General features: G+C 32.7%; 1 protein-coding gene across 1 annotated transcript in view; it reads right to left on the minus strand.

The window, feature by feature from the left end:
- The window catches only part of LOC108912752 (membrane-bound alkaline phosphatase), a 19718-nt gene extending 4513 nt beyond the window's left edge, over positions 1–15205 (minus strand). The window contains exons 1-5 of the mRNA XM_018718131.1: positions 15116–15205; positions 10964–11107; positions 7298–7431; positions 6976–7210; positions 3708–4037 (exon numbers count right to left, since the gene is read on the minus strand). Coding sequence (XP_018573647.1) covers positions 3708–4037; positions 6976–7210; positions 7298–7431; positions 10964–11107; positions 15116–15182 — 910 coding nt within the window. The 5' untranslated portion in view covers positions 15183–15205. The remainder of the gene's footprint in view (positions 1–3707; positions 4038–6975; positions 7211–7297; positions 7432–10963; positions 11108–15115) is intronic.
- Positions 15206–20761: the final 5556 nt, after the last annotated feature.

Genomic DNA, 20761 nt, shown 5'->3' on the forward strand with positions numbered 1-20761 from the left:
GTATGACGGCTCGTAGAAATCGATTAGGTACTTGTAAGATACATAATTTATAATAATTCTCCTTCAAACTGTTGTCGTTGACTAACTTATCCTCCATATGCGTGATAGCGGCTACGCCGCGGTCTCGACGTAGCGTATTATTTGAAATTTGCAGGTGTCCAAGCAAACAGAATGATCGAACGCGAGCGAGCGAACGCCGAGCCGAGCGCGCCAGCCAAGTGCAACGTTGCCAAATCTAAAGGCTTACTACTTTAGTCACTAACGAATCTACAGAAACTTTAGTTAGAATTTAGGCGTACCTCCGTACCCGATAAACCTCCTTAAAGATATTTTCTTATTTGAAAATTGCTAGGTAGGTATTTCTAATTTCATTTGCAACTTTTTTAAATTGATTCTTGTAACAATGTCAAATCATGTTTATACATTTTTTATATTTTGTTTATTATTATTTTTACACACGTTTAGTTTTTCTTTAATTTTTGGTTGTTAATAATAATAATTTTTTTAAAGACTGGTTTCTGTTATGAAAAAATAATGAGTTCCATTATTATGCTGCAATTTACTCACAAATCTAAATAACAAATATTTTACAATTTTTTTTTCTTTCGTACAGGCGCAGCTTTAGCAAAATTTGTATAAATATTTAATAAGATAGGCGTAGAAATTACACTTTTAGAAACTGACCCCTTCTATCTACGGCACTGGCAAACAGAAATGTAGAATTACTAGCATGGTTGTGTAATGGGTATTATTTTAATAAAATTTATTATAAAAGTTATCGTTACCCATCTCCGAAATATAAAAAAAATGTATTTTCGAAAACACAGCGTTTCTGAATCAAGGTTTATACAGGGTGATTCACGAATGGTAACCAAAAATGAAACTTTGTATTCTTTGGTGAATTTTAAGGGGAGTCTTTCCTATAAAGTTTTTATCTAGGACGCTTCGTTAAAAAGATACAGGGTGTTAAAAGTTACTTTTTTTAAAATTTTTTAAAATAATTTAAAAACTAGTAAGTGAAATAATTTGAAATTTTGAAATTGGGCACATGTATTTATGTAAACATTGTCTAAAATCTGAGGGCTTTTCCTAAATTTTACATGCTCCAATGGCGGACATACAGGGTATCGATGGCATATTTTTCTAAATAAAATAGTACGCCACTGCTGTACGGTAACAACCAGGATATTTTCTGATTCGTCTTTCAATTTTCTACAAATTACTACACTCTTATGTTTTTTGAAAGAACCCTGATTTTCGAGTAAAACTTAAAAAACCAACTGAAAACACTTTTACTTAATGACATACAAGCACTAATTATTCGGTTATTTATTCGAATTAAGAAATTGATAACATTAGTCATCATTTTAATGATTTTCTTTGAGTAAATGCTCAAAAATACCTTCATTTCTACGAGCACAGTGCCGACATCTTTTTAGTAACGAAAACGTAATTTGTTCGAATTGTTGCTTGAATGTGATGAAAAGCATTATTTATTCGTTCTTCTAACTGCTCAGAATGTCAAAGTTGCTATCGCAGCCCACTATGTAATTTTAAAAAGCACTATATTCGAATATCGAAGTGTGTTCTCAGTTTGTTTTTTAAGTTTAACTCGAAAATAAGGCTTTTTTCGAAAAACATAAAAGAGTAGTAATTTGTAGAAAATTGAAAGACGAATCCGAAAATATCATGGTTGTTACCGTAAAGCAGTGGCGTACTATCTTATTTAAAAAAATATGCCACCGATACCCTGTACCTCCGCCACTGGAGCATGTAAATTTTAGGAAAAATCCTCAGATTTTGAAGAATGTTTATATAAATACATTTGCTCAATTTTGAATTATTTCACTGACTAGTTTTTGAATTATTTAAAAAAAATTAAAAATATTTTTATGACGTTTAACACCCTGTGTCTTTTCACCGAAGCGTCCTAGATAAAAACTTTATAGGAAAGACTCCCCTTTAAATGCACCAAAGAATACGAGGTTTCATTTTTCATCACCATTTGTATAACGTTTTTTTTGCTTATTATTTCCATTAAAAAAAATAATTTATCAAAAGCTTTAGGTATTNATATACATTTTACATACGGTAGAGCGAATGGCAATGCTAGACAAGCTGAACAACTTTATAGACAGTCTTTTCCAAATCGACGTTGTCTAACAAGGAATACTTTTTCAAACGTTCACCGTCTAGCTCGTGAAATTGCATGTTTGTCGCTACCAAAACGTCGATCAAGAGCTTGACCTGTTCGTACAAAATTTTGGTATCTGTAGATGAAGGCCCATCTACCAGATAGATATCAAACGCCTTACTTGAGCAGCAATTACGCTCATATGTGTAATTGTATTATATGTATATACAGGGTCGGAAAGTCCCCATGGTTCATCGGCCGTTACATGAGAGCGATAAAGAAAGTCATAGAAATCCGTGCGATAGAGAAAGATGGCTATAATGAAGGCGTCTAATAGTCACCGCCCATTTCGCCCTTCCACAAATAAGATCCCCCAATAACTACGCCACTGGAGTGTATTTTGGAATAAGTTATCCATGAAAAAATAGTCCCTACTAAAAAAATTTCATCCCGCATATTTTAACACTCAATCTTTTATGTCAGTGAAGTTACAGGGAAAATAATATAAAATTTGAAACTTTTAACACCCTGTGTCTCCGTAGGGAAGCGTCGCATTAAAAATTTTTATAGGACAAATCTTGATTATTTTCATCGGTTGAATACGCCATTAAAGTTTGGCAAAACTTGTCACCACCCTGTATACCAAACGTCTCAAAACAGTATTGTACATTGTACAGTGGTGGGCAATGAAAAGTTCTCAATGTAAATTGCTTACTTATAGTTCTTCGTGGAACAAAGTTTTTTAGTTTCGTTCTTTAAATGTTGTAGGCATGAACCTTTTTTTGTCCACAGTGTACATTGCTATTATCCATAACCGCTTACACAAGGCAACTATGAGTTTGAAAATTTGAAACAAAATATTTTTTTATTTTTATACGATTCGAAATAGTTATTTTGTATTGAATTCAAAGAATTTAAAAAATGAAGACGTATTAGTGTCTTTAATTATTATGAGTTTTTTTCGAGTTATTTTAATAATGGACATTCACGGAACTTGTGCAAGGGAAGGAAGGACTATTAAAATATAGAAGATAAAAGTTATGTGATTATCGTTAAAATTGTTGATAGCAAGACATACTCAAAGAACATTTGTCATTTCAGATATACAGGATGTCTCATTAATATTGCGAAATAATTCAGGGGGAGTTTCCTTGACCAAAAATAAGAAAGAAAGTTCGTATAAACCTATGTCAGAAATGCTTCGTTTCAAAGTTACAGGGTGTTGAAATTTAGAGAAAATACAATGTTTTTACTAATATCTTGAGAACTCTAATTCCGATTTTTTTGAAATTTGGTAGTTTGTTTATCTATTCCAGCGGTGTCCGGGGACACGTCACTGCTTTTTCTTAGGTGTCATATGTTTTTCTAATTATGCTATAAAAATACAACTTTTTTGTCCCTTTACTTTTTTTTGATGACTAACAAATCACCTAAAAGTTGGGGAAAGAGTTGATTTATCGTAAAAAATCCTTTTCCCGACCCTTAATTGTAAAAAGCTGGTATGAGAAACTTGAAAATGACCTCAATTTCTCCGCATCTCATTTACTTTTAGAGCTACAGACAAAGAATTTACCTAAGACGTAGTCCGTGTCTTCATCCAAGCTCAACAACGAAGACCTGTTCCAAACGTACTCGGCCTGCAGACCTTCGGCAGTCCTGTCATTCACCCACTCTTCTATGAGATTCAGATCGTCTGACCTTTGCCCGCTTGTGCCGAATCTGTCTATCGTGTCGTTATTTAAGAACTTCCTGGCACCTCCACCAAGGATAACGTTGAAATTTTTCCCCGGGGCCCATTTCACCAGCTGGTAGGTGATGTCTCGACACGTGGTGGCGTCGGCGCCGCTGCTCCTGACGGAGCCGTCGGTCTGCCAGTCGCGATTGGCCGCCTTCGCGTAGGCACCTGAAATTTTAATGTACGGTGTGGTCTAAAATTGTCTCACAATATTTTCAGTACAACAAAGAGTCTTCAACTTTAAGAGGACATTTTTTACATAAATCTTGATTCGACCAACGTACTAATTTTGCAATTTGTTGAAAAAATTTCAGTTCTGCGTTTCAGTTGACAGTGCCGTAGATAAAGGGGGTGGGGAGAGGGAGGGTCACCACTCTCTTTCCTGAAGCGTAACTTCTATGTATGTGACTTTTTTGTTAAATATTTACGTATACATAAAACGAAATTCCATTGGAAAATTTTTGTGTTTAGATTTTGGAATAATTTGGATAATCATGATTTGAACATCAATTTTTTTAATACAGTGATTACGTTTTTTGAAAAGTATTCTAATGAATAGGTTAAGATACAGAAAAACTAAAGCCGGACGAGATTGATATACAAAAATAATAACGAATAAACTTATTAAACCACAAATATATAAGCATGTATAACATTGTTATTGGCACAAATCGATAATAGAAAAAAAATATCAGAAAACTTTGAAAACAAATTATAAACATAATCGAACTCTTTTTATCTTAAGGAGGTTTACCTGATTTGGAATTGACTACCAAATATTCGTAAAAAAATTAATATTAGCTTATTAATATAAAGAAAATCCTCAAAAAAAAATTATAACTAGTTTGGATACCTAAGAGACGGGATATTAATAAAATAATTTTTCACGATTTAGTACAGTCTTCTGAAAATGCAGATTTTTTTGGTCTTTCCACTTAGAATGCGCAACAATTGACGAACAGTTTTCACAGCAACTTGTATAAATAGGAAACCGATATCCAAGCAACCGTATGACAGCTTGTAAAAATCGATTAGGTGCTTATAAGATACATAATTTATAATAATTCTCCTTCAAACTGTTGTCGTTGACTAACTTATCCTCCATATGCGTGATAGCGGCTACGCCGCGGTCTCGACGTAGCGTATTATTTGAAATTTGCAGGTGTCCAAGCAAACAGAATGATCGAACGCGAGCGAGCGAACGCCGAGCCGAGCGCGCCAGCCAAGTGCAACGTTGCCAAATCTAAAGGCTTACTACTTTAGTCACTAACGAATCTACAGAAACTTTAGTTAGAATTTAGGCGTACCTCCGTACCCGATAAACCTCCTTAAAGATATTTTCTTATTTGAAAATTACTAGGTAGGTATTTCTAATTTCATTTGCAACTTTTTTAAATTGATTCTTGTAACAATGTCAAATCATGTTTATACATTTTTTATATTTTGTTTATTATTATTTTTACACACGTTTAGTTTTTCTTTAATTTTTGGTTGTTAATAATAATAATTTTTTTAAAGACTGGTTTCTGTTATGAAAAAATAATGAGTTCCATTATTATGCTGCAATTTACTCACAAATCTAAATAACAAATATTTTACAATTTTTTTTTCTTTCGTGCAGGCGCAGCTTTAGCAAAATTTGTATAAATATTTAATAAGATAGGCGTAGAAATTACACTTTTAGAAACTGACCCCTTCTATCTACGGCACTGGCAAACAGAAATGTAGAATTACTAGCATGGTTGTGTAATGGGTATTATTTTAATAAAATTTATTATAAAAGTTATCGTTACCCATCTCCGAAATATAAAAAAAATGTATTTTCGAAAACACAGCGTTTCTGAATCAAGGTTTATACAGGGTGATTCACGAATGGTAACCAAAAATGAAACTTTGTATTCTTTGGTGAATTTTAAGGGGAGTCTTTCCTATAAAGTTTTTATCTAGGACGCTTCGTTAAAAAGATACAGGGTGTTAAAAGTTACTTTTTTTAAAATTTTTTAAAATAATTTAAAAACTAGTAAGTGAAATAATTTGAAATTTTGAAATTGGGCACATGTATTTATGTAAACATTGTCTAAAATCTGAGGGCTTTTCCTAAATTTTACATGCTCCAATGGCGGACATACAGGGTATCGATGGCATATTTTTCTAAATAAAATAGTACGCCACTGCTGTACGGTAACAACCAGGATATTTTCTGATTCGTCTTTCAATTTTCTACAAATTACTACACTCTTATGTTTTTTGAAAGAACCCTGATTTTCGAGTAAAACTTAAAAAACCAACTGAAAACACTTTTACTTAATGACATACAAGCACTAATTATTCGGTTATTTATTCGAATTAAGAAATTGATAACATTAGTCATCATTTTAATGATTTTCTTTGAGTAAATGCTCAAAAATACCTTCATTTCTACGAGCACAGTGCCGACATCTTTTTAGTAACGAAAACGTAATTTGTTCGAATTGTTGCTTGAATGTGATGAAAAGCATTATTTATTCGTTCTTCTAACTGCTCAGAATGTCAAAGTTGCTATCGCAGCCCACTATGTAATTTTAAAAAGCACTATATTCGAATATCGAAGTGTGTTCTCAGTTTGTTTTTTAAGTTTAACTCGAAAATAAGGCTTTTTTCGAAAAACATAAAAGAGTAGTAATTTGTAGAAAATTGAAAGACGAATCCGAAAATATCATGGTTGTTACCGTAAAGCAGTGGCGTACTATCTTATTTAAAAAAATATGCCACCGATACCCTGTACCTCCGCCACTGGAGCATGTAAATTTTAGGAAAAATCCTCAGATTTTGAAGAATGTTTATATAAATACATTTGCTCAATTTTGAATTATTTCACTGACTAGTTTTTGAATTATTTAAAAAAAATTAAAAATATTTTTATGACGTTTAACACCCTGTGTCTTTTCACCGAAGCGTCCTAGATAAAAACTTTATAGGAAAGACTCCCCTTTAAATGCACCAAAGAATACGAGGTTTCATTTTTCATCACCATTTGTATAACGTTTTTTTTGCTTATTATTTCCATTAAAAAAAATAATTTATCAAAAGCTTTAGGTATTCTAAACTGTTTTTCATTGTTATTTACCTGCTGGTGACGCATCCGTGACTGTGGAAGTAGTGACTATTCCCGTCCGTTTCCCCACATCTTGCGACCACTTAGCTATGGATTCGACTTGGTTCTCTTCCAATAGCGAAGCCTCGCAGTCGTTCTTCGTGACAGCCGCCGTCACCCCTATCATGCCGTAGTTATTCTTCACTCCCGTCAGGTAGGCGGTTGCCGTGCACGCCGAATCGGCTGTTTGTGCGTCCACACAGTACGTCTGAAATTTGGTAATGCCAAGTCAGATTGGTCTTTGGTTATTAGCAACGTTCTCCTTCAAGTTAGACGGAAATTGAGTGGTTTTTACCTTGGATAGAGCCGTATGCGGTAACTTTTCAAAGGATAGTTCCATTTCCTCGCCTCCGTAATAGACCCTTGCGGCAGCCAGTGTTGGGATCGACATACCGTCACCGAGGAACAATATAACGTTCTTAGCAACACCTTAAAAAATTTTGTAGAATAAATTTACTGACAGCACTGCCATTTAATTCATTTTGTAATTTTATAAATGCAGATGTTTGTAATTGCACAGTCACCCTTTAATAGTTGGTTCAATGAAAGTTTTACGATCCCTGCACAGTCCTGTCTGTGGATTTAGATAACGCGAAAAACGACAGTATTTAATAAAGTTGCATGGAGAAAGAATAGCGGTTATTCTCTTTCAGAACTGGAGTAATTAGGTCAGGAAATGTAGAGTTGGTCGCGACTTTTTGTTTCTGCAAGCTGAATTTATCACTATAGATGCTAAATATTATGTACAATAACATATTAGTTTCCACAGTCATAAAAATGGGGGAAGATTGTTTACAGGGTGGTAAATTGTATAATTTTTACGTAACTTCACGTTTTTCGCTTATAACTTTTTTCCGTTCATTTTCACGAGAAAACAGTAACATATTTTTTTTTTCGTCTTTAAAAAACCTACAAAACTAGTCCTCGAGCGTCAAAAAATATTGATTAGATCAAAAGTTATAAACAGAAGAAGTTTATTTATGACTTTTGAATTAAACATTTATAAATTGCGTTATTATTTCCAGAGCGTTTTGGCATCGCTTCTCATCACTGTCTAATAACGCAAACGAAATCTGGAATCGGTAAGTTGAATAGTTTACAATTATGGCCTTATAAACAAATTAACTAATTATTAGTTTGTATGATCCCGAGGATCTTCCACAATCGCACTGATTTTTTTCGTGGTAGATTCTCAGATTGGATTTCGAAAAATTAAATCTACACTTAAAGCTCTCTTGAAGCTAATAGAAATTGCTGTTGAAGATCTTGACGAGGGATCATGTAGTAATATTATACTATGTGTGACCTCACAAAGGCTTTTGATTGTGTTCAAAAAAATATTCTATTAAAGAAATTGAAATATTATGGGATAGAGGTAACGAACTTAAGCTTCTAACATCCTATTTAACTAATAGGAAACAATTAGTTTGTCTACATAATAAAAAATCCACCATTCTTTCTATAGAAAATGGGGTCCCGCAGGGGTCAGTATTAGGACCTGTTCTCTTCCTATTGTATATTAATGATTTACCATACTCTATAGTCAATAGTACTTGTGTTTTGTACGCTGATGACACCACTCTATTAAGTAGAGGTGGAAACTGTCTAGGAAACGATGACTTATTTCATGCTAATGAATGGTTCTCTGCTAACAAATTAAAATTGACGCCAAATGAGATTGTATTTACCTCGACATGTACTGCGTACTGTGTATTTTTCTATTATTCAGAGTCACATATCACAGCATTATCTTATGGGGGCAGTGCACAAAAGCAAAGAAAGTGTTTACACTCCAGAAGACTGCCATCAGGATAATAGATGGAGCGCAGCCAAATACACCCTGTAGGTGTCTGTTTAAAAAATATAACATATTTCCACTTCCGTGTCTATTCATACTTCAAACACTCCTACAAATATATGAAAATACAGAAAATTACATAACTCATTCTGACATAATTATGGCACCAGACAGCAGGTGACTTGGCGGCTCCATTTTCTCGAATATGTAGACACATTCGAATAAGATAAATCTTAAATTATTTTCCGCTATTCATAAGGATGTCCCGCTAACAAACATGTCCTTAACAAAATTTCCTAATACTGTCAAATCTTTTCTGTTGAAACATTGTTTTTATAGTGTCGATGAATTTATGTGTTTTAATTAATGTAAGCCATAACCACATAACATACTTTGTATGTATGTATAATATTATTACAATATTATTATTCTGACTTCAATTGTACTTTTTGGTATATAAAGTGGTCAATAAAAAGTAAGTAAGTAAGTAAGTAAGATTTCATAATGATACATTGAAATCTATTTTTTTTTTAATTTCAAATTTGCAACCTGGATTTTTTTTTAATTTTTAGCCTTAGTTGCAAAATACGACGCATGAGCGTGATGTAGTTATATATTGTTATATATTCGGAAAGCTTATGAAAAGAGCTTTAAGTTAAAAAAAAAATCGTCAAGATTCGTTGAAAAACAACGGAATTACAGACTGTCAAAGTTGACGGCCTATTGTTAAACAAATTAGGTTGGTACTGGCAAAAAAAATACTGCCATAACCGGCAACCCGAGTACTTTGCCAGATAAAAATATTTTATTTGTGGAAGTATGTTAAGTGCATAAGAAATATTGTCAAAAGTCAGTGGGTCGCTTGATTTTCGGCGAACCATGGCGCGGCGGAAGGGTGGGGGAGGTGAACGACAGCGAGTCCGAAGAATATGACGAAAATATTCATAGTCCTGCCGTTAAATAAATTCGCTTGAAAATAATATGTTTGACAGTCTGTTTCTGTCGTTTTTCAACGAATCATGACGATTTTTTTTTAACTTAAAGCTCTTTTCATAAGCTTTCCGATTATGTAATAATATATAACTATATCACGCTCGTGCGTCGTATATTTCATTCTGCAACTAAGGCTAAAAAATAAAAAAAAATTCCAGGTTACAAATTTGAAATTAAAAAAAAACTGATTGATTTCAATGAATTATTATGAAATCTACCATGAAATAAATCAGTGCGATTGTGGAAGATCCTCGGGATCGCCCAGACTAATAATTAGTTAATTTGTTTATAAGGCCGTAACTTGTAAACTATTCAACTTACCGATTCCAGATTTCGTGTGAGTTATTAGACAGTGATAAGGAAAGAGGATGCGATGCCAAAACGTTCCGGTAATAATAATAACGCAGTTTATTCAAAAGTCATAAATAAACTTCTTCTGTTTATAACTTTTGACCTAATCAATATTTTTTGAAGACGAAAAAAGTACTTTACTGTTTTCTCGTGGAAATGAACGGAAAAGTTATAAGCGAAAAACGTGAAGTTACGTAAAAATTATACAATTAACCACCCTGTAAACAATCTTCCCCCCATTTTTATGACAGTGGAAACTAATATGTTATTGTACATAATATTTAGCATCTATAGTGATAAATTCAGCTTGCCGAAACAAAAAGTCGCGTCCATATTTCCTTTAATAGTTGGTTCAATGAAAGTTTTACGATCGCTTTACAGTCCTGTCTGTGGATTTAGATAACGCTAAAAACGACAGCATTTAGTAAAGTTGCATGGAGGAAGACTAGCGGTTATTCTCTTACAGAACTGGTATAATGATAACAGTTTTTTTATTGGCATTTAATACCTTTGTTTATTATTTGGGTGTAATACAGGATAATAAGCGAGACCGATAATAATTTTTTATCATAATTTGATCAGCGATGCGTTAACGATAAGAGATGCAGGACTGTATCTACTTTTTTAACATTCGATTGAGGAAACAATTTATTGAAAAAATTCCTGTTAACAGCGGTCATTTTATGACTAATTATTATTACTGATTTAGGGATCTTTAGTTGATAGTGCCAATCGTGCGATGCTGGTTGCCTAAGCCCAACGATCACGTGGTTGTAATTATTTATGATTGCTATGTATAACTCATTATGGTCTACTTACTTTCAATAGGTTTGTTATTTAACCTCTCTAGAATGGTACCTTGAGCATTTTCCCTCCAAAAATGTGCCCTTTCTTCTACTCTAGCGCTGGTGCGAAGCTTAGCAGCACTGCCTAGTTTTATGTCGGGATGGAATTCTTCCTCTTCTAAATGAGAAAAAAGTCATGGATATATTTCAATTCGTTTATAAGAGAAATTATACTGCAATATACAGGGTAGGAAAGTACCGATGGTCTATCTGAAGTTACGTGAGAGCGATAAAGTAAGCCATAGAAATCCATGCGATAGAGAAGGATGACTATAATGAAAGCCTCTCATAGTCACCACCCGTTTCGCCCTTCCACAAATAAGATCCATTTCTTATTTGTGGAAGGGCGAAATGGGCGTTGACTATTAGACGCCTTCATTATAGCCATCCTTGTCTATCACATGGATTTTTATGGCTTACTTTATCGCTCTCACGTAACTTCTGATAGACCATCGGTACTTTCCTACACTGTAGAAGCAACGGACTTTAAGGAATTACCTTCTCATTAATTCCTTGAAATGTTGTTGAAAGTAATATACAGTGTGTTCCCGGATGAGGCACCGCACTCTTGTAAACTTTTTTATTGTCGATTTTTCGAGCAAAAGTTATTCTTGATTAAAAGTTTTATGTGTCTTGGAAAGCCATGGGCAGTAATCATATTTGTAATAAAATATACAGGGCGTCGTTAAAAACGTATTTAACACAGTTGTTCGAGAATTCAAGAAATCCTTAAATATGGGGTTTAGTTAGGAAAGAACAATGATCACATTTTGCGAATAAAAAGACGCCTCAATTTTTAACTATCTTACTTAAAGCAGAGAGAAATTGTAAAAAAGTAAACAAGTTTACAAGAGCGCGAGACACACTGTATACTCTAAAAAACTAAATTTATGATAAGGAGCTCCAGTTTGTGTGATTCGGGTCAAGACCACCTGGATTATGACATTTTTTCGCACAAGGTTCCGTTCAATGACGGCTATTTTTAAATCGACATGCATCGACGGGTATACTATATCGAAACACCGGCCTCCACAGTTATTTACCGCCACAAGGAGGTTATCAATCAAGTATACGGCAGGTAAATATTAAGCCAAGTGTACTATTTACGATGCTTTGTATTTATCATTCAGGGAATTTATTAATTATTTGTACATAAAAGCATGTGCACTTATTTGCTGTTAGTAAGATGGGCAAACACCAGGCGACTGAGATGAATATATAGTAATGATAAAATCAGATTTAAGTATCTTAATTGCGTATTTCACTAAGAAATTGTAAATTATGCGGAATTTTAATAAAAGTTAAGGAAAAATATACAGCAAGAAAAGAATTGTAAAATATGTAAAATAAATATCCATTCGAGAACGCAAAAGTATTTCGCGTTCGAGATGCAAACAATATTTTTTCGAAAATTACAATAAAATAAGACAGTTGTGTTATACATATACAACAATTTTATTTATATTTTAAATCGTTTGAATTATATACTGTAATTCATATTTTAAGAGTGTTTAATTCAAAATGAGCTCGGAAAGTGAAGACGAGCATTTACTAATAGCCCAGTCATTATAGACATGAAACAGCTTGTCTCGGGGAAAAAAATAGTATTAGAAGTTTCTCTGTGGAGTATTGTTATAAACAAAATATCAAAAAATCAACTCGAGACTAGTTGGGAAACTTTGTTTAAGCAGTGGTCAAAGTTATGGAAAAGTGTTTTTTTACCCACGTAAAAAACCTATTATTCATAGCGAAAAAAAGTTTATACAAAAAAGGTAAGTGTTAAATAAGCCTATAAAATGAGACAAGTCCGATTAAATTCCGATAATTTGTTTATCCGCATGAGCTCAAAAATGGTCGAAAATGGCCGTTTTTTTCAATTGCTAATAATTAATGCAATTTTCATCGCAGACACTTGTAATTCAGGATTTTTGAGGCTTTTTACACCATTAATAAATGGTAAAAATTTCAGCCCGAATGCTTCATTGGTTTGTCATTGGCTGAATTTGTTATCTAAGAAAATGCTATTTTCAGTTCATTTTTTCCAAGCTCACAGGCGTTGTAGAGATTCGATCATTAGTTGTTTTTGTACCTCTAAATAGTTGTATTGACATATGCATTTACTGAGAATTTAATTTTTCAAATTTAATTTGTTTAAAAATGACTGAAAAAATGTTAATATTTATTAAATTGTTAAGATAAGTAATTATTATAAAATAAAATAGTAACCTCTATAGTTTAGTTAGTACTATTTTTCTTCGAATTTAAAAAAAAATCGTTGTTCTAAGTTGATTAGAAGCTGAGATAATTTTTATTTTATTTAATCGCAGTGACCTTAATTATTAATATTAAGAGCTGCAATTTGGAGAGAGTATACATATATTTGAACAAAAAATTAATAAAATTAACTTTCGACGGTATGGTCAGTGTATTCCATGTTAAAAAGTACATTGAATGCCAAAAAAAATATATAAATGTCAGAAAATTTACAAAACTAATACCATATTTGAAAAGCAAATCAGTTGGATACCGTCCGAAAAAGTCTAGTCTAACGGATGAGGATTTGAATTGAGAAATTTTTACAAGAAACACCTTACAATAGATTTCTGCTAGAAAAGGCAATTCAAATTAATATAAATCTATCAATTTAACTAATGTTGGAAAACTTTTCAAGTCATTTTAATAATTGGTGTTTCTGGAGCTTTGAGAACAGATGATCTACTGAAGATCGATGATACAGAAGACAGAGATTCAATTATTACAATAAGAATTCCCTATTCCAAAACTCGTACTCCGAGATGTTTTGTGATTTCAAATCCACACCAAATGAAGATATACCGCAAATACTTGCTTTACGTCTGGCAGTTACTACAAGTCGAAGATTTTTTGTGAAGTATGTCAGGGAAAAATGTGTTAATCAAGTTGTTGGCGTCAACAAAATAAGGAATGTGCCAAAAGAAATAGCAACTTATCTCAATTTGCCTCATCCGGAAAGTTATAGAGGGCACTGCTTTAGGACACGTTCTTCCGCCACTCTATTAGCCAATGCAGGGGCCGATATTACCACCATTAAATGCCATGGAGGTGGCGTCCTAATACGGTAGCGGAGACATAAATAGAAAATTCTATATAAAATAAAATTTCAATCGCAAATAAATTGTTGTCACCTTCAGCAGAGCTTACAGATGAATAGTTAGGAATTTTAGGTTTTTGGCTTTAAGGAATACTGTTTGATTTCTTTAATATGACTTTTAAATTTGTTTCAGCTAGCTTTATAATATAGGTAGTAAAAAATAGAAAAGTTACTAATAAAATAGGTATATACTTTTGAAATTATATTTATCATACCACATCTTGATAACAGCGAAAATATTTATGGGGAATATTAGGAATTGATCCATATAATATAAAAATTGGTATTAACGTGAAATCTAATTAATTTTTATAAAAAATAACTAGTTTTCAAATAATTCACAAATTAATCTAAATCTGCAGATTTTTAGATCGGATTACAAGATAAAGGAATTAGAAGCTAGCTTAAATCTGCATTAATTTTATTAAATAAAAGGATTATTAAAACATTCAAATGTTCTATTCAATAACTTGATAAGTAATTAATAAATGTTAACTAAGTAAATAAAATTTATAATAAGGATTAGTTTATCATTTAGGTTTTAAATAATAAGTAACGCCAATAGAAAAAAAAAACGTGACGGTAGAATATTGATCGTGTGGTCAAATTTATCTGTAACAAGGCTTACGTGAGCTCATTGTTCTATGAATTTTAAACATTTTATACGCCTCAGCATCGTTTTTATATTTTTATGTCATAGTTTATAACATTTTCATAACAAATACATGGATATCAAAAACTTTGTAATGCCATACTTAAAAAAAACAAAGAAGTGAATTTACTATCACCACTAGCACAATAAATCATTTTTATCCCAGTGGTTTATGAATATTTATATAGAATAGCAAGTAAGTCCCCAAATTCCTTAAAAAAATTAATAAATATCGTTCGAAATTAATTCAAAGCGTACAAAAACTATTACAAAGCCCAAGCCTCACCCTTAGAGTAACAGTTAAAAACACTTGGCAAAGTCGCAGGACAATTTTTTTTGCTTACCGAGTCCTTCGGGTCTTGCGAAGGCCGACGTCGTGCAAAGGGCAAGTAGAAAGAGAGGTGCGAACATTTTTTGATTGAACAGAACTGCTGGTCGCCAGATGCGATATTCATTATTTTATATTAATTTAATATCTCTAATTCCCCCACCGAATCGGCTTTATCTCCTGATTAGATACCCGGAGGCTGGATAAATACTGTCTGAGGATAACGAGGAGCTTTTCGGTTTTTGCTGTAGCTGCTAGATTATGTTAATTAGATACAATTAGGTTTTCCAATATCTCGATAATAGTATAAAAAGTCGTATTCGTTTTTGAAGGTTATTTTTATTTGCTTTAAAACAATGCAAAAATTTTTGGTTGTGCTGTTCAAAATAATTTTGAAAATTTGGGATCATAGATAAAAATATTTTTCACCGATCGACATTAAAGGCGTAGTTTTAGTGATGTAAAGATTTTCATATCATCAGTTTATTACCGTCAACTACTTAACAAATGTCGTTAATAAAAATTAGAAATAATAAAGGCCCTACGTTTGAGCCCTGAGGGACTCCTGAAATTGCAAAGTAATTGGGTGATACAAACCCATTATATGAAACAAATTGGACTCTATTATTTAAGTATGAATTAAATAGTGATAACGCGTTGCTGTTAAAGCCAAATTCGACAAGTTACTTTAAAAGGATTTGGTGATCAAGTCTGTCAAATGCTTTTGCAAAATCTGTATAAATAGTGTTCACTTGACCGCCTTTATCTAAACTATCAGATACAAATTGAGTAAATACTATCAAATTTGTAACAGTGGACCTGTTCATCATAAAACTGTTCCACCACTAACTGACTCCAAATAACATTGTATATACGATTATAAAGTATAATTTCAAAAATTTTAGAAAAATTGGAAAGGATGGATATAGGACGATAATATTCAATATTCGCTTTGTTCTTAAAAACAATTCTTAAAAATTGGGCAGACCTTTGCTTGTTTCCAATCAAGTGGAAATATATCTGTCTTAAGACATAAGTTAAATAATATTTTTAAAGGAACAACGAACACAGATATACAATCTTTTATAATGAATGAGGGTAATTTATCTGACCCAGATGTCATAATTTTTTTAAATTTTTTTGGAAACTAATAAAATTTCAGATTCAGATATAAGCAGATCAAAGATTTCCAGCCAAGAGTAAAGAAAGTCTGTAGCTAGCAGCGACCTTCTGTAGTACATGAGCAACGGCAGAACAAACATACAAAAAACATTGAAGTTGTTTCTGTATTCCGGAACGGTTTTTTTATTCCCTTGCGTTGGTTTTTTATACAAAAGCGATATTTATCAACTTAAAATTAAAAATTCTTCAACAGACAAAAATGACTAGGCTGTAGTTTTTGTATTCCTACACTTGAAATCGACGACTATATTTTTTTTGTCAGAGTGTGAGAGTTATCTTAAATACTTTTTTATGTTCATTAATATGAGTCGAGTTTTAAAATCTGGAGTATACAGGGTGTCCCAAAATTTGGTCATAGATTCTTAAGATAAGTTTAGGGGACTCGTATATTTTCTTTTTGCCAACTGGCCCCCTCTTTCGGAGTTACAGCCCCTTGATATCTGCCCCTAAGAAGTCTTTTTTATATCTCAAAACCATGTGTACGAGAATCACTAAATTTGGTACACAGGAGTTTTATGACGTGCCACGCTTTTTGGCAAGGAACCCCCTTAAAGACACTTTTTCGTGGGCTCCCTTGTCTTTGGAACCAGAAAAATTTGGTCGCAAATAAGATTTTTTTTTAACTATTAGCTAGCGTGAAAGCCATTGAATTTAGAAACTTTTTTGTCTCTAGATATTTGTTTCGTACAACGCAATGTTTTTGAGGAAAATGGGGAATCACGATATGCATTCGATCACATTTTGACATTTTTTTCGAAAACATTGCGTTTTACGAAAAAAGTATAGAGACAAAAAGTTTCTAAATTTAATGGCTTTCTAGTGGACTGATAATTTTTAAGAAATTTAAATATGCGACCAAATTTTTTTGCCTCCAAAGGGCCCACGAAAAATTAGAGTCCCCTAAATTTGTCTTCAGAATCCGTGACCAAATTTTGTGCATGAATTTCGGGACACCCTGTATTGGGGTGTTAAAAACAAGCATTAAAACTCATCCTGTATTCTTGCTGCTCTATTATTACCCCTACAAAGACTAATCACGTAAAAAATACCTACTATTAAGGGATATTTTTATTTCTACATTAGAAACGACGGTGGCAAAAGCTTTCAACGTGATTATAATTGTTTTTTTTATACAAAAAAATATTTGTCATTTTCTCTCAATTCCTTTTAAAATTATATATCAGCAATTGGAAGTCTTAGGTTAGGTTATTTGTATATTTATTGATTTATAGTCTCAATTTTAAAATTATTATTTGTTAATAAAACGATTAGTATTAGTATTTAGCTTTGTTCTTTATCTGTTGCAAAGAAACGACAATTGAAGGGAAATCACATAGTATAAAATAATAAAGCAATTTCCTTAATTTCTATTTGAATTCTAAAGCGACTAAAAACGACTAAAGCCTCTATACGATACGGCTTTAGCTATTGGACACGTCTGAACTGTTATAATTGACCAGTAACGGACTAAGTCTTTTTTTTGTTGAAACTTTACTCAATGCTTCTACAAAGACAGATTTTTAACGGGTATGGTAGCAGAGCGCTTCTTAGGGACCAACAGCAATTACATGTTATTTATTCTTTACAAAATTTGAAAATATTCCTTTCCTACTATATTATAATATTTTTAGATGTCAGATAGGCATTTAATTAGTTTTGTTGTCATCGAAGAATCCATTTCCATACCTTAGTTTTTTTTTTTTCATTAACGATGATCGGCGGGCCAAAAATTGTGTCGCGTACGGCCCTGTCACCGGCCTATTAACAATTAATTATTAACCGAGCAAACAGTCGTAAACCAGAACAAATAAGCGGCACAAAACTGATGTCGTGATAGACCACGAGATGGTTTTGTCTTTTATGGTGCGACAGACAATAACGGATTTACACTCTCGACGACGACTATATTTCAGAATTCGAAATTAGCGATGACGTTCGTTTGATAATTCCCCACTAAAGGATTCCTCCGCTTGCTCGTGCCAAGCCAGCGGATCCACAAGTTTTTCTAATCGGATTACGCACGGGAAAACATTACGCGCTGCTGAAACGAATGTATAAGTAGCTGTAGCTGTTAGCGGTTTGTGGATGTTGTATTTGAAATTACACGAGAAGATGTAACTCTGTGTACAGTACATCTTTTTTGGCGTTTCGGACATTCGGGCCACACGTTGGGCGCCAGTTCGTCTAATTCCATCATTCTCTTGGGAATTACCTCTAATGTGGGGAGAACCGGCGTTTTTACCGAACTCTTTATATATTGCCTGCAATGCTTTGACTCTCGTCTCTTGCTCGCCAACAAAGAAGTAAACGGGACGCCTACGTTTCTCGCCTTCTACTTCTCTCGGAAGGTCATTTTTGTCCCCTTGGACATGTTTCTCTGCTTTGGCCGGGGTTGGCTCTGCATTGAGAGACTGGAAACGGCTTTGTAGTTTTGATTGGAAAGTTGAGCTAAAATTTGAAAAAAAAACAAAGCCTTTATAATACAGTAAAAAGTATGAGAGCTAATATTCAAACATATTTTTTTAAGTTTTGTTTTGTTCTGGTTCTATTTACAACTTTTGACGTTTCGAGAGACATATCGCTCTCTTCTTCAGAAGTTACTCTGAAACTATTTTGTTCTGCTCAGTAGCGCGTTTGCTGTTTTTTAGTAAAAGTTTTCTCCGTTTCTCTTTTTAAATTTAGAAAAAAGGAAGGTAAGTATATAATATTTTTACTTTTTGAAATAAGTATAATAAATCAGAAGTAATGAGGCAACACTTTTCTTGTTTTTTTTTTCTGAGTGGTACAAAATACAAAAATTATTATCGTCCTCTCAAAAGAAATACCACCTAAAAATCTCATTAGCGGTGGAAGAATCAAGTAGTCGTTGGAAAATAATTGACTGTTTAAAGTGCATAAATGTCATTAAGAATAAATGAAAGGATTAACTCGATAATACTTTAATACTTAAAACAAAGGGTGATGCTAACAATAATAAACTTAACAACAATAAACTTAAAAAATGAGGCAAACGCTTTCATACTACATACATATTACAATCTATTTACATATACATATTTTTAATTTTGTGTTTTTTCAGGAAAACATTTTTTGTTTTATTAATTTAACAATTGATTGTATTATTTTTAATAAAATAGCAATATCCTTTAGAACTAAGGCCGAAATTAAAAAAATCGTAACAGAGATCTTTTATTAGGTGATGAACGACGATTACAGAAAATACTCATAAGATTAAAAATGTCAGTAGAAACGTGCATATTATTAAAAAAAGGGGTACTATGGTCTACACGAACGCTCTGATGAGGTGATTAAATTTTAGTTTACACTAAAACTTGACCTATAATCTATAGTCCAATCATTCAAAATTTGAGAAAAAAAATAATGTTTCTTAACTGAGATATTAAAAAGAAAACGAAAAACTGTAACTCCCTGTATTTTAGAAACGAGACTTTTTATGTCTGTTTTATAACTCTGCTAAAGATTGTTCTGTGGTAGAAAATGTGAGTTTATCCTATCTTTTTTATTGCACGTTTAGGTTAGTATTGTTGGACAATTTGTAGGATAAAAATGAACTGACTTAAGTAAATTTTACTTTATTTCAATAAAAATTACGTTCTGTTTCAAGGTCGTACAAAATATTTCATTCAGTCCTTTGCAAACTAAGGTACAAATATGCAGAATAATAATCCATTAGGTTTAAAATAATTGTTCTTTGTAATCAATCAGTATTGCTAAGGACTATTTAAAAATAGACTGGTCGAACGCAACTTATCAATGTTCGTGTATCATCCGGCAAACAGCTGCAGTCGTTCAAAATAAAGACGTTTTTTATTTTGGTACACTTTTTCCAGAACTTAAAACCTCTCAGGATTTGTTTACGTGATCGACAGCATAATCCAAGTTTTTTTAAGGAACTTTTGTAACTCGTAAATATAATATAATCGTTGTTGCATTTGATGATCAGTGTGCAAAGGATTTATTTTAAATGTTTGTTGTTCAGCGGGCTAAGCATATCATGACATATTAATCACTAAATATTCCGTTATAATTCAATTAGTAAGTGATGCAATAATTTTGTTCCTTCACAAATCCAACTGAAGATTTTTTAAAAAATTATGTACATATACAGGGTGTTAAAAAAATAGTGTAAAATATTTCAGGAGGCAGTAGTATGAACCAAAATAAGCAGAAAAGTCTTAATAAACATGGGTCGGCAAAGTAACGGTTGCGGAGATATGGACCACTATTCGTTATTCAAACATTTAGTTTTATTAGGAATAAACCGACAAAGGAAGCTTTTAACAAACAAAAAACAAAGTTACAGAAGATGTTCAAAGTGCCCTCCGTCCATTTCCAAGCAGGCACGACATCTTCGTCTCAACGATATTCGAACTCTTTCGAAAACACCCTCCTTGGTTTGGATTTCTTGACACTTTTGATTAATCCGTAGCTGCAGCTCTTCCAGGCTATTTACAGGAGT

The sequence above is a fragment of the Anoplophora glabripennis genome, unplaced genomic scaffold (assembly GCF_000390285.2).
Source record: "Anoplophora glabripennis isolate ALB-LARVAE unplaced genomic scaffold, Agla_2.0 scaffold883, whole genome shotgun sequence".
NCBI lineage: Eukaryota > Metazoa > Arthropoda > Insecta > Coleoptera > Cerambycidae > Anoplophora > Anoplophora glabripennis.